The sequence below is a fragment of the Mus pahari genome, chromosome 12 (assembly GCF_900095145.1).
Source record: "Mus pahari chromosome 12, PAHARI_EIJ_v1.1, whole genome shotgun sequence".
Classification (NCBI taxonomy): Eukaryota; Metazoa; Chordata; class Mammalia; order Rodentia; family Muridae; genus Mus; species Mus pahari.
This window is the reverse complement of record NC_034601.1, coordinates 5,806,694-5,821,281: the sequence shown is the minus strand read 5'-3', so window position 1 is coordinate 5,821,281 and position 14,588 is coordinate 5,806,694. Positions and strand designations below refer to the sequence as shown.

Here is a 14,588-nt window from a genome sequence, read left to right as displayed (position 1 = left end):
GGACCAAAGCTTTGTGTGTTGAGCTGGGAGTGGGGAGCCCAGGAGAGATGACCCATTATTGCAGAGCTGGAAGGAGACAAATGACTATCTTCACCCTGGATGAGTCTAAACTGGGGCGGGTGCAGCTTCATCCAAAGGCTTTGGATTCCAAAAGAGCACAGTTCAGAGCATAGTCATGTCTCTACACCTCAATTCTGCTAGGATGTACTTTGTTGTAAAATGATAGAAAATGGACTGAATATGTAGCTTAATGGAAAAACCACTTGTCTAAGGATTCATGAAGCACTAGGTTCCCCCCACACTATAATCTAAGGAAAATCCAAAACATATGTAGCATATATAAGATGGGAACTGGCTTCTGTTTTCTGTAAAAGAGACTGAAGTTGTCCCCAGCTGGTGTGGTAGTCCAGTTATCTTTACGACACTGTTACCTTAACCAGTGACTTCTACCTCACAGTCCAAAATAACCACAGCAATTCCAACTATCACATCTGCTTTGAATTATCTCACTATAAGATACTTTCTATAACCTATGTAGTTATACTAATCTTCTGTCTTCTTATTGGTCTGAACATACTTTAAAATTTCCAAATTATAAACTTTATTATTGAATATTCTGTTTCTAGATAAAATAGGACTTTCCCTTTCTTCCCCTTTAAAAAGGTCATTTTTTTCTTTTCTTTTTTACTTTGTTAATTTTACCCCTAGAGATGGAATTCCTCAGGCATGCTGGACAAGCCCCCTTCCACTAAGCAGTGTCTCCGGAATCCCTCCCCCCCCTACTTCACTGTGCTTTACTTTGAGATGGGATCTCACTATGTTGTCCAGGTTTGCCTTGCACTCCCCCCTGTTGCCCAGGAAGACTTTGATCTGTCTCCTTCTGCCTCCTGAGGCACTGAAATGACTTAAGCTATCATGCCAGCTAGTAGGTTTTCATTTCCTGAAGCAGAAGAAGGAAAAGGTCTTGATGAGCCGTCAGAAGTCCCTGGCCTCCTGCACGGCCATTCTCACGGATTCAAATCCTCAGTGTCTTTCCTTTTCCTTTGTAGAAGGAGAAACTTACACTGGCCTCGTTGGCTGAGGTAATGCAGAGAAAGCATCTTGTACATCATGCAATACTGGAGGTTAAGTGAACTGAGTCCCTCACTTTAAGCAGTTGGTCTTGCATAGCCAAGGAGCTGGGACAAGAACGGAGGTTTGAAAGTTAGGATTCTTCTCTGTTGCACTATAGAGGAACACACATATAGTTGCTCTCCAGTTTGATGGATACAAATAGACTTTTTCTCAAATGATAGAGGAAGTTTCAATGTATCAAGGAATTAAGAGGTGGCAGGGACTCCAGAGCATCCTTGGCTATGCCTTCCTTCTTGGCTTTCAAGCTACCTTGTTTGATTTTTCCACTCTTTGCGACCAGACTGATACATAGCTCCATGTTCTCCATGGCACACATAGCAGGTAACAAAGGCTGTTAGCAAGCCCTTGGTTTTGTGCACTCATGTCCCATGGAGAGAGGGGAGGGTTATCCAGACATTCCAACATGAAACTACGTCTTGTACCGAGTGACCACTGACCCACATCTTCTCTGCATTTCTTCTTTCCTCCTCTTTCCCCTCCTTGTGCACGGAAACCAGATCGCATACATATCTGCTTCCTTAAGATCTTCCTTAAGATCAGAGTACTTGCCTGGAGTGCCTGACACCTTCCCTGAGAGTTAACTACAGCACTGCACAGAGCATGTGCAAAACCTCACCCCTCTAACCCAGTCCTCAGGAGGTGGAGGCAGAAAGACAGACATTCAAGGCCAGGCTAGGACACAAGAGATCTTGTTTAAAAAATACAAAGGAAATATCTCGAGTAGTGTGCAAGCATCGGGGTGGGTGCTACTTTAATATGTTATTAATCGCATCAGACATTACAGATTTCCCCATTCTAGGCTTCCTGGCATATCCCACATATAAGGAACAGTAGCCAGCCGAGATTTACAAAGCCACTTTGTAGACAGTCACTCCGATGTCTAGTAATTTTCAGTAACTAAAGGAGTTCCGGAAACAAACAAGAGACCTGAGACAATTGTCTGCAGTCGGGTCACTGGAAGCAGGCACTGAGCATGCCCAAGCCCCAGGCCACGCCCACGCCTGCCTTTGCTCCCTTGCTCAGCGGCAGGCGGAAGCTTCGCCCAGGGGGTGCACACTCTACACCCCCAAAGTGCAGTGATCCTCCTGCTTTTTAAACTTTTATACTAAAGTATTAGCCAGGGGTGGTACGGGTTTGCAATCCCATTTACTTGGGAAGCTGAGGTAGAAGGATTACAAAGTCAAGGGCTGCTTGGGTATAGAGAGAGTTCAAGTCCAATCTGGGCCACTTAGCAAAACTCTGTCTCAGAACCGAGTGAAAAGGAAGGCTGGGGGTGCAGCTCAGAGGTAGAATGCTTGCTTAGTATGTATTCAGTCCCCAGTTCTACAGGGAAAGAAGACATTAAACAAAAATCAATTTTTTTTTTTTTGGTCAAGATATTTTTCAATTGGCTGCAATAATAGAAGTTGTATTGTAGGATTGATTCGTTTTCTCTCTCTCTCTCTCTCTCTCTCTTTCTCTCTCTCTCTCTCCAGCCATTTAGAAAATTCATTTATGCCACTGTTTCTGAGTCTGTCTCATGTGACCTGGCCTGGACAGCGCAGACTGTAGGTTCGAGTTAGGGAATTTGCTTCTTGGCTCTACATTAGGTGTTTATCAATTGTTTGGGGGACAGAAAACCTCCAGCAGGCCAATGAGTTGAGTACAGGGGAGGACAGATGGAAAGCTATGCCCATCAGGGCACCGGTCACAGGAGATGGGACAAGGTGAGGGAAGTGAACGAGGGGCTTGGGGTGGGGGCGGTAGGCACAGGAGAAAACACAGAGGCACTCTTTCACGAGGGAGCAGTTTCAGGCTTGTTTTCCCAGTGCTGGAGATGAACTCCAGATCGGAGGATCCACGTGCTGGGCTAGAGATTTACTCTGAGCAACCAGAAAGCCCTAAGCAGAGAACAGCGTGGAAGAGATTGCAGAAGGCCAGGAGAGAGAGCAGGGAGGGGAGGAGTTGGAGGAGCAGAAAAAAGAATTTAGAAAAAGTACCCAAATCTTGTAGAAATGAGCTGGAAAACATGAACAGATTTTAAAAAGAAAATCAATAACTCTGATTTGCAAAACATGTAAGTGAAATGACAAAGGGAGAGGCTGGGACACCCGGGTCTGCTGGAAGAGGCATTTACGGGCTGGAAAGATTCAGGAAAGCAGCCCTAGGAACTTGGGAAATGGCAGAGCAGATGGGAAGTCAAGGGAAAATTGAGAAACACTAAGTGGGTTACGGTGGCATTTATGAAAGAGTAAGAGAATTAAAGTCTAAAGGGAAAGGGTGAATAATAAATATGTCTAGAGAACATTTCAAGTAATCAAATTTTGGAAGTTAAAAGAGACAACTGTGAGGCAAAGAAGACAAGGGAGGGACTCGGAAGAATGAGACATTTGGTGTACACAGCTGCTCACACAGCACGCATACTGCCCCTGACAGAGGTCTGAGGGACCCATGATGTGACCACACTCAGGTGTCAACAAGAAGTATGCCTGTAAACAGACAGAACTGCATCACAATGGAGTGTTAGGCAAAGAAACAGTATTGGAGATAGAGTATCCATTAGCTAGTGTGTACTGGGCATGTGCAAAGCACCCGGCGTGCTTTGAGTTAGGTTAGGTGATAGGGAATGATGCAGTTTGAGTGTTTTTGCTATGATATATTAGTTATTACTATGATATGATCCGTTATGATTTTTAAATGCGTGTGTGATGTGGTCTGGTGTAATTTCTACTATCCTCTCTGTTCCCTGCACTTCTGAGGAACCTTTCTCTCCCCAAGTGTCCCCTCTCTCATTTTCAGTTGATATTTTTGGTTTTGTTTTTCATTTGTTTGTTTTTTGTTTTTGGTGACCCAGTGGGTTTAATTAGTGTTATTGGCAGGATCATGGGAACATTACCAGTAGCTACACCGCTGAAGAAAATGTCTCCTTCTGTCAATGACCATCATTTGCCTACAGGTCCTTAGAGAAGGAGCCTCATTAGCCCTTCCCTGATAAATGGTAAGGTGCTGGCTTGGTTCATCTTGGGCAGGCCATCACAGGACTGCAGTGGCTAAGCCAGGCCTTGAAGACAGAGTTCTGTAGCACTTCGCCCTTCCTCCAGCTCCCGTGCTTTCATGGTTTTGACCCTCCTCTGTTCTGGTCCCTGAGTGCTGGTGACACAGATGTCCCTTTTAGGACTCAGCTTTCGGTAGTCACCAGTCTCAGCTCTTCGACCAGGTGCACATCTCCACAGTAACAGGCAGCAGCACTAACTCACCTGTGGGCACAAACACGGTGCTTTACAAAGCAATCTGATGGTCACAACATGGCATTCAGCAAAACCAACAGTGAAGGAGGTGAAGAGGGAGCTCAGAGCATGCTGAGATGCACCTCAGGTGGTCCAGCAGGAAGCACTGGAATATCTCACTCGTCGACATCATAAACCATCAACTCCTTAGAAATGGCAGTTCTGTTCCTGCTCACGGAACTCTGAGCTATACTAGCTCCCTGTCAGACATTATGTTCACTAGAAAAACAATGTTAAGCAAGCAAAGGGTGGGCAAGGGGCTTCCTTTATGATGTGTGCATTTTGCTCATTAGGAATAAAATAACCACAAAACACAAAGAAATCCTAACCTAACCATGCAATAGAAACTGAAATCTAGCTTCTGTATGTGAGTGCTGAGGGAAATCAAACTCAGGTTTCATGCCTGTGTGCCTATCTCTTGGGTTATCTTACTATGCCCTCCTGTGACCTTATCACTTTATTTAAAACAAAATACTTTTAAAATCTAGGGTGTGGGGCTGGAAGGAGGGTTCAGGAGTTAAGAGTACATCCTGTGCTTGCAGAGCACCCAGGCTCAGTTCTCAGCACCTATGAGGCACAGGTCACAGCTGCCTGTAGCTCCAGCTCTAGAGGATCTGATGCCCTTTGCTGGCCTCCATAGATTCCTGAACTAATGTGGACAGCCCCCCACGTAGACATACATAGCTCAACAGCAGCAGCGGCAACAACAATAATCATCAATGTTAAAAAAAATAAAAGTCAGGGTTTATACCAGACCCATGGCATGTCCTAGACCATCCACATAGCTAGTGCCCCACAATCCTGCGCAGCTCATGCTTTCATCAGAGACACTGCTGGTCTAGAGTAAATTTGAATTTCTGGCCCAGTTTGTAATATAGGAAGTATGGCGTCCTTGTTCTCTCCTGGGCTTTTGCTATTAATAGCTAAGAAAATACCTTTAGTGGAGAAAGGGCCATTCCATGTAGACAGCAGCCTCACATCCCCAGGTCTGTGGGGTGAGTCTACTACAGGAAGCTTGCGTGTACATGTGTTGCAAATAGTTCCTTTTATTGGGTTAGTGCTATTTCGACCACTTTGCCATCACTGAATCATTGGAAGACAAAGGCGGACCTTTGCCGAATTCCAGCGTCTTACCATCTTATGTATTTTGCTAGCATGCTTTATTGTATTTATTGCTCCTGATGGAACTATTGAAGATATAAATTGAAGGATAGCAGCCACCAGGGGTTCTAGTATTTTTATCTGGGTTGCTAAAGGTGTGTAATCAATTTTGATAAGCAAGACAGTGATATGATTTTACTGTTTAATACAAGTGCTCAACAGGTAATAATGGGAGCAGAGAAGAGCAGTATATAATGGTATCTCCTACGGTTAAGAATTTTGCTCTGGCATACGTTTAAGTGGCAAGAAAGCCTAAGGAGATATGGACTGTCCTTCCTAGAAGCTGGGTGGAGGAAATGGAGTTAATACACATTCTCTCCTTCCCAACTTCATAATGAAATTGGTGTTCAGCAGAAATTTCTGTTAGAGCTTTTCGTCTCTCCTGCAGGACTAAAGACAGGAGCTAGACAAAGATGATATCAGCATTTAGTACATGGAGTCACTGCTCTCGAATACTGAATTTTAAGGGAACAGAGTAAAAATCAGGACATGAGGATTTCTACATAACTGTTTTCATATAATCTGAAATTTGATTGGTCAAGTATGACTAATTACCTTGCGAATCCCAATTTATTTAGTCAGAAAACAGAGGGAAAGGAATGGTGTACAAGAATCAAGATGATAAAGACTTGAGTAAATTCAACCAATGAATCCAAAGGAAGATGATGACACATACATACTAGCCTATTGTTTAAAACCATGCGTGTGACCCACGAGTTGCATGATGTAACCTGCAAGTGCATCTCCTGAAGGGCAGCTTTCTATGCCCAAAACCAAACCTTTATCCCCTGAACCATTGTGTCAGTCAGTTTCTGGCAATCAACTTGGAAAGAAGATGTCCTTATTTGTTCTCAGGCTAGGAATCTATGATTGGGAAGTGGAGTTTTAGGTCCATAGTGAAGCCAGGTTTCATGGCAAGAGTACAGGGAAGACAAAACTGCTTAGCTCTTGCTAAGAAGATGAAAGAAATGGAAGGGACCAGGGGATCCACTAGCCCCTTAAGGGTATCCTTCAATGACCCACAGGCCTCTCAATGAGCGCCACTTTCAAAGCTTCTACCTCCTGACAATTGTAGCACCTGTGGCTCTTTGTGGGGGACAGTCAACATTCAACCTATAGCACTTACCTTCTAAATAGAAAAAAAAAGAACAAAACCAAAATAAACAAAGTATTTCCAAATCTTTTGATACAAACATTTGTATTAATACAATTGTATCAATTGTATTGTCTTGATACAAACATCTTAATTATAAATATTTAGGTTATGAACTAGACCTTGTCTAAACGCCATTAATCCAAGAATGCTGGATTACTTATCTCCATGAACTAGCCATTCTAGCTATGGATTTGGGGTATGAAGCACAGAAAGTCCTTGGTGACTGTTTTGTTTGTTTTTATTGTAATTTTTTGTGGTTTTTTTTTGTTTATAACTAGTGTGGCTCATTGTTACAGAAGTTACTCTGCAATTCAACAGTGTTCTGTTGTAACTGTTGGCCTGTTGGTGCAATAACTGCCCCACACCCCATTTCCTTTGCTAGGTTTCTTGCCTTGATTACTAACTGGTCCCATCTGCTTTTCTGTGCCTTACAAACTCTCTCTTCCAGCCTCTAACCCCAGAAAACAGAACGAATACAATCCCCTTACTGCAGCTGATGAGGCAATTCTTCTGTCTTTAGCTTCCCATCTCAAGCCACTCCCCCCTACTCCCAGCACACCCCATCTCCCAATCCTTCTGACCCGAGTCTAACTCTGATCAAATTCACTATGAAGCTTTATCTCTCTCTGCCTTTTACTATTCTGTTTGCCTCAAGCAAACTGTAGTTGCTATCCCTTACCATCTGTCTACCTGACCCTTGCTCTTTCTTCACATGACCCAAACATGCTCTACTTTGTTTCCAGATTCTAGCTCTGGAGTTACAATAAAATTTACCACAGTGTGCCATTATCCATACACATTATCCATTTAAGCAACAAACATATGTAATTGTGTATTTGCCATTCTTTACTGTTATTTTTGTGACCATCTCCCTCGACGTGAAGCTATATGATTGTTTCTGTGTTACTTTCTTATCAGATTTTATGACACGGAGTATTCTTGATATATAGTAGGTCCTCAAAAGACCATTGGATGGAATAATGGATGGGTAGATTGATGAACTATTGATGGACTTATGGGTAGTTAATATGTCAATGTGAAGGTAGATGAGTGGATTGGTGGAGAGACAAATAGTGAGACAAAGTGTATTGATGGGCATATCAATAGATGGATCAAGGTGTATGGATGATGAATGTAATTATGCATAGATAAATGAGTGGATGGGTGGAAGGATAGATAGATATTTGATGGGTGAATGGATGACTAAACATATTGATCTATGGATAGACTGATGCATTGTATATATGGATTGCATATGTATATATGGATGGATGGCATGTCTAAAGATGATATGTCAATAGACGTAGCTATCAAGCAACAACTGGGCTCCTACCATGTGCCAGGCAATTTGGAAGGACCAAAAATAGTTATAGAAATGAAACCAAAACTTCAACTTGGAAGATAAAAGCAGCCTTATTTAGCTCCCAATTAGTTACAATGAAAGACCACTGACAATGAGGAATTTGAAGGAAGTCCAATGTCCCTCTAATTCGTTGGTCTATTCAAAATCTTTTCACGATCCCTTGGCACAGAGGGTGTAAGCTCATCATACACCAGCCAAGAACCACCAAAGGGAAAGAAGAAGAGCAAACAAGTCTCCACTGCCTGTGTAATGAATGGTGTTCAACCCATGAACGAAAGTCCCGAAGGTCCCTCTGATGCAGAGGCATTGCATGGCTGCCTCTGCCTGAAGGCTTTCCTGTTTCCAACCTTCTTTTCATGGTTCTCCATGCCAGACAAGGGCCCCATGATCAGTTCTTAGAGCTCTTTACAGAATTACTAGCTCCTTAACAAGCTGCCTCTTGGTGTGTGTCAATCTCAGTTGGTAACCTCTCTGATTAGAATGCTTTCTCCTACACCCCACCCCTTGTTCTCCAGTATCCCCCAGAAAGGCTCCCAAGATATTCTGCATTGAGCTAGGAGCCCCTCCTCTGCTTTTGCAGTTTCTCCCACTCTCCAGCTCTCATGCTGCCATTGGTGTGCCTATGGCTATGAATTATGAAAACCGTTGGTCAGAGGATAGAAAGGCACTGGGGCTCTGGCTCTGCAACTACAGGACTCACTATAAGGACTCAGATACAAGAGACTTGCAATGAATAGCTATGGAGTTTAGAAAATATATTTCTAGGTCTGGCAGGATGGCTTAGTTGGTAAATGGCTTGCCTGACAAACACAAGCATCTGAGTCTGACCCTCAGAACCCACGTAAAAGTGCCAGCATTATGGTACCCTTGAATCCCAGCACTGAAGAGGCAGAGGCAAGTGGGTGCTTGGGATTTTCTCATCAGCCAGCCTAGTCTATTTGTCAAGCTCCAGGCCCATGAGAGACCCTGTCTCAGAACACAAGGTGGGTGACATTCCTGAGGAATGACATCAGGGTTGCTCTGTGGCCTACACACACACACATAGACATGCATCCATGCACACATATACATATGCCTCCCTGTGCACATACACAAAGCAAATGTCTTTCTAGCAAACTATCACGGACACCACAAGTGTCCCAAGTAGAATTGTGACTGTTCTGCTTTTGTTCAGAACAGTGTTTTTGTTGAGGGGTAACAGTGCAAATCATTTGAAGACGAAAAGGGGCCCAGAGTGAAATGGAAAGTGGCTGTAATCCCTCCTCACTGGCAGGCTCCACTCTGTCTTCTTCCTACTTCTCTTAACATTAAGTACTGAGTGCCTTTTCCACAGCATTAGTGTGTTGCTAAGAACATGATGTTTAAAAATAATGATTATAGAGAAGTGTCTGCATGCCCGTGCTGCCTGTATATGGGAGATCTTGGAGGCCAGAAGAGGGCATGTGATGGCCTGAGGTTGGAGTGTCAGGCAGTTGTGAGTCACTTTATGTGGGTGTTAGGAGCCAAACTAGACTCTTCTGGAAGAGCACTGAGAGTTCCTAACCACTGAGCCATCCAGCCTTGAGAGCATGTCTTTTAGTGATGCAGATGGCCCATGAGATGGATACACAGCCCTACTCGTCACCATTTCCCCTGGGTTTTCTTTTCTTCTCTTTCCTTTATTTTTCCAAAAATTTTTTATTAGATATTTTCTTCATTTACATTTCAAATGCTATCCCAAAAGCCCCCTATACCCTCCCCCCACCCTGCTCCCCACCCACCCACTCCTGCTTCCTGGCCCTGGCATTGCCCTGTACTGGGGCCTATAATCTTCACAAGACCAAGGGCCTCTCCTCCCATTGATGGCCAGTTGGGTCATCCTCTGCTACATATGCAGCTAGAGACACAGATCTGGGGGGTACTGGTTAGTTCATATTGTTGTTCCTCCTATAGGGTTACAAACCCCTTCAGTTCCTTGGGTACTTTCTCTAGCTCCTCCATTGGGGGCCCTGTGTTCCATCCAATAGATGACAATGAGCATCCACTTCTGTATTTGCCAGGCGCTGGCATAGCCTCACAAGAGATAGCTATATCAGGGTCCCTTCAGCAAAATCTTGCTGGCATATGCAATAGTGTCTGCGTTTGGTGGTTGTTTATGGGATGGATCCCTGGGTGGGGCAGTCTCTGGATGGTCCTTCCTTCTGGCTCAGCTCCAAACTTTGTCTCTGTAACTCTTTCCATGTGTATTTTGTTCCTTATTCTAAAAAGGAATGTAGTATCCACACTTTGGTCTTCCTTCTTCTTGAGTTTCATGTGCTTTGCAAATTGTATCTTGGGTATTCTAAGTTTCTGGGCTAACATCTGCTTGTCAGGGAGTGCATACAATGTGTGTTCTTTTGTGATTGGGTTACCTCACTCAGGATGATATCCTCCAGATACATCCATTTGCCTAAGAATTTCATAAATTCATTGTTTTTAATTGCTGAGTAGTACTCCATTGTGTAAATGTACCACATTTTCTGTATTCATTCCTCTGTTGATGGACATCTGGTATCTTTACCAATCCTAAATCTGATAGGGGACTAATATCCAATATATACAAAGAACTTACAAATCTGGACTCCAGAAAGATCAAATAACCCTAGTAAAAAATGGGGTACAGAGATAAACAAAGAATTCTCAACTGAGGAATACCTAATGGCTGAGAAGCATCTGAAAAAAAAATGTTCAACATCCTTAATCATCAGGGAAATGCAAATCAAAACAAAACTGAGATTTTACCTCACACCAGTCAGAATGGCTAAGATCAAAAATTCAGGTGTCAGCAGATGCTGGCGAGAATATGGAGAAAGAGGAACACTCCTCCATTGGTGGTGAGATTGTGAGCTGGTACAACCACTCAGAAAATTGGACATACATAATACCTCTCCTGGGCATATACCCAGAAGATGTTCCAACTTGTAATAAGGACACATGCTCTATTATGTTCATAGCAGCCTTATTTATAATAGCTAGGAGCTGGAAAGAATCCCCTGGGTTTTCTAATTGTTCCTGGAACTCTGGTCTCTCCTATGTGGTCACTTCTGCACTACAGAGGTCAAAGGTGGACCTGTGACCCACTAGGCCAGTCTCTTTCAGAGACTTTGTAGTCTCCTTCTTCCTGAATAATTTCACTCCTTTATCTACTTCTGATGAAGTAAATATAAAGCCAGAGATTGCTGTCAAGCCTCTTGAAAACTTCTGGTGAAGTTTTCAAATTCTGTCTATCTTACTGCTTTATAGAGTGTCTGTGAAGGATGTTTTCTCAAGCTTTTCCTGCTTTGTTGTGTGCATGTTTACATGTACACATGCCACAGTGTATGGAAGACAGAGGGTAGCTTCCAGGAGCTGGCTCTTTCCTTCCAGTCCATGGTTCCTATCCCAGGAATTGAACTCTACTCTTCAGGTTTGGTGGCAAGTCTCTATCTGCTGAGCCATACTGCTGGCCCTTAGGACATAAAACATTACATTTATCTCAAACTTCATAGAGTCACTTTCCATCCCAGTTCTGGTGGATGGATGGTGCTGTGTATCCCCACTCGAGTCTAACTTAATCACATGTGAGAGCATTTGGAGAATCTAAGCAGAGAGGGAACAAGGATTTTTGCTGCACAGACCAATGTCCCCTATAGTAAACACGCCCAGGCCAGCATTGATTCCACGGATGTGACACAGGTCCTTAAAGACTTGCTTCTTCACCCTCCCCTCAAACCCAGCTCAGAATCCTATTGGTTTTCCTTTTTCTCTGTCCTCTCTCTGCTGCTCTTCATTTTCTCCTTCCTTCCCTCTTCATTGGCAACCACCTGGGTCAAAGCCGTCTCTGTCTTCCACCTTGATTGAAGAAACACAACCCTGTGAACAGCACTCTACATGTCTGCTGGACTCCTTGTCCATTCTCTACATGGCTGTACGGTGATATTGCTAAAGGGCTGCACTACTCCCTTGATTAAAACCCTCCAATGGCATCTCCCTTTGAGATTAAGACAAGACTGAACACGGCCTACCAAGTTCAACACTATCTGCTTCGTCCACCATCTCAGGCTTGCCTGATGTCACACTTCCCTTTCTATCTGCTTCAGCATAATCGTCAGTCTGGAGTGTCTAGTACATACCACAGACTTGCATACATTGTTCCTTTAGCCTGTTCCCATCTTCTCTTACGTAGTCAATGTTGACTTACCTCCATGGATAAAAATTTACTTCCTGAGTCTTACTTTTCCTTTTTTGCTCTCTTTCTTTCTTCTTCTCTTTCTTTTAAGAGAGAGAGAGAGAGAGAGAGAGAGAGAGAGAGAGAGAGAGAGAGAGAGAGAGAGAGAGAGAGAGAGAGAGAGAGAGAGAGAGAGAGAGAGAGAGAGAGAGAGAGAGAGAGAGAGAGAGAGTTGGATGCATGTGCTTATATATGTACAAGGAATGACATTGGGTATCTTCCTCAATTAATTTCCACGTCGTTGTCATCATCATCACCGTCATCATCATCGACAGAATCTCTCATTGAACCTAGAGATCATCAATTCAACCAGATTATCTTGCCAGAAAGCCCCAGGGCCCATCCTATCTCTGCTGCTGCTGCTGCTGCTGCTGCTGCTGCTGCAGCGGCAGGATTACAGAGATGTGCCTACACGCAGCCTTTTAGCAGGATGCAGAGATTCTAAACTCAGGTCCTAATGCTTACACAGCAGATGTGTTGCCACCGGAGCCATTTCCTCAGCCTCTTATTCCTTTTCTTGTAGCGTGTCAGAGATGCGTGGTTAATCAGCTAAGATCTGCCCTCTCTTAGACTAGTAACTCATAAGAACAGGTATCACATCTGTCCCCTTGTTTATCTCCATCCAACTAGCTACGCCCTGACAGGTAGCAAATACATATTAGCCGAATGAGTAATAACAGATGGGCCATCATTGCTTTGAAGCCAGATATGTGTGGTTTGTGAGGAAGCAGTTTCCTTCAGGGAAGCCTAAGAAAAGAGAACAGAATACACAGGCCTAAGAAGATGGCTACATGGTTAACAGTGCTCCCGTTGGGACCAGGATTCAGTTCCCAGAGTACACGACAGTCATTTTATCACTACCTGTAACTCAAGCTTCATAGAATCCAATGTTCCTTTGTCTTTTAGCCTCTATGGTCACCCACATGCATGTGGACACCCATGCTCACCTGCAGGCACACACACATGTACTTGTGCACTCACATACACACAAACACAGAGTTGGGAGGAGGGAGTGAATGATATGCGTTCAGATTCTCATGTAAGAAGATCATGCGAATCCAGGTCAATGAATTTTGCTAGTCAAAAGTGTTAGGCAGTTGATTATCAATGCCTAGATACAGGACTGGAGGTCTGAGAGTGATTCCAGGCTGGTGGATCAGAATATGTGTAATTACCAGTGCTTCCGTAGGTCCCAATAGGTCCAGAGTTACAGGCTCTAAATGATGATAAGCAATGGCTGTGCATGTTTATACGCTAATATTGTGCTGATAGCAGCAGCCACGCCATTGTTGGATGCCTCTTTAAGTCATCTCTAATTGTGTCTTTGTCTTTTCCCCCATCTAGGTTTATGGTCAATGTGACGTGGGATGGCAAGGACTTGTCCTTCACTGAGGAAGGTTATCAGGTGCACCCCAGGCTTGTGGTGATCGTGCTGAACAAGGACCGGGAATGGGAAAAGGTGAGTGTGCAGAATGCAGGGGTGGAAGGAGTGTGGGCAAAGCAGAGTGGAAGGCACCTTCTTCCAGGGAGCTTCCCCTGCAGTTGCTGTGCACTTCCACCCAAGACTCAGGGCAAGCCTTTCTGAGAACCAGGCAGGTGCAGGAATGCACTTACTCTCCCATGCTGCCCTCATATCCCATCAGGGATGGTTCTGGGTAGATTTAGGACAATTTAACGATGTTCAAGCTTCTCTTACAGAAAAGCAGTAACAAATGTCCACTGTGGCAAAGATCTCACTGGCTTTCTTCAATCTTCTAAGCATGCACTATGCTCACCATTTGCCATATTGTGAACATCCCGTATTCTAATTTTCTTAATCCTTTGAGTAAACTAGCTTTCAAAATGTCAAAGTATCACTTCTATGGCTGTCTGTAAACCACAATGGGAAGAGGAGTATAATTCTCACAAAGCACACGTTAAAGACACACAATGATACCTATCCCATGGCATGCCCTCCTCCTCCTCCTTATCCCAATTGCCAAATCAGTCACCACATAACAAATGCAACAAAAAGGTCAAGGCTCAGAAAACATCTTGCAGGAAGAGGCAGAAGAAGTGTAATAAGGACTGGAAGATGGAGAAGGAAGGTGTGAAAATAGAAAAGGGAGGTGTGAAGATGGAGAAGGGAGGTGTGAAGATGGAGAAGGGAGGTGTGAAGATGGAGAAGGGAGGTGTGAAGATGTAGAAGGGAGGTGTGAAGATGGAGAAGGAAGGTGTGAAGATGGAGAAGGGAGGTGTGAAGATGGAGAAGGGAGGTGTGAAGATGGAGAAGGGAGGTGTGAA

The 14,588-nt window shown here is 43.9% G+C and overlaps 1 protein-coding gene across 1 annotated transcript in view; it reads left to right on the top strand.

The window, feature by feature from the left end:
• The window catches only part of Grin2a (glutamate ionotropic receptor NMDA type subunit 2A), a 412,491-nt gene that overhangs the window by 263,941 nt on the left and 133,962 nt on the right, over window positions 1-14,588 (top strand). Inside the window, exon 5 of the mRNA XM_021209495.2 lies at window positions 13,650-13,764. Within this exon, the coding sequence (XP_021065154.1) occupies window positions 13,650-13,764 (115 nt within the window). The remainder of the gene's footprint in view (window positions 1-13,649; window positions 13,765-14,588) is intronic.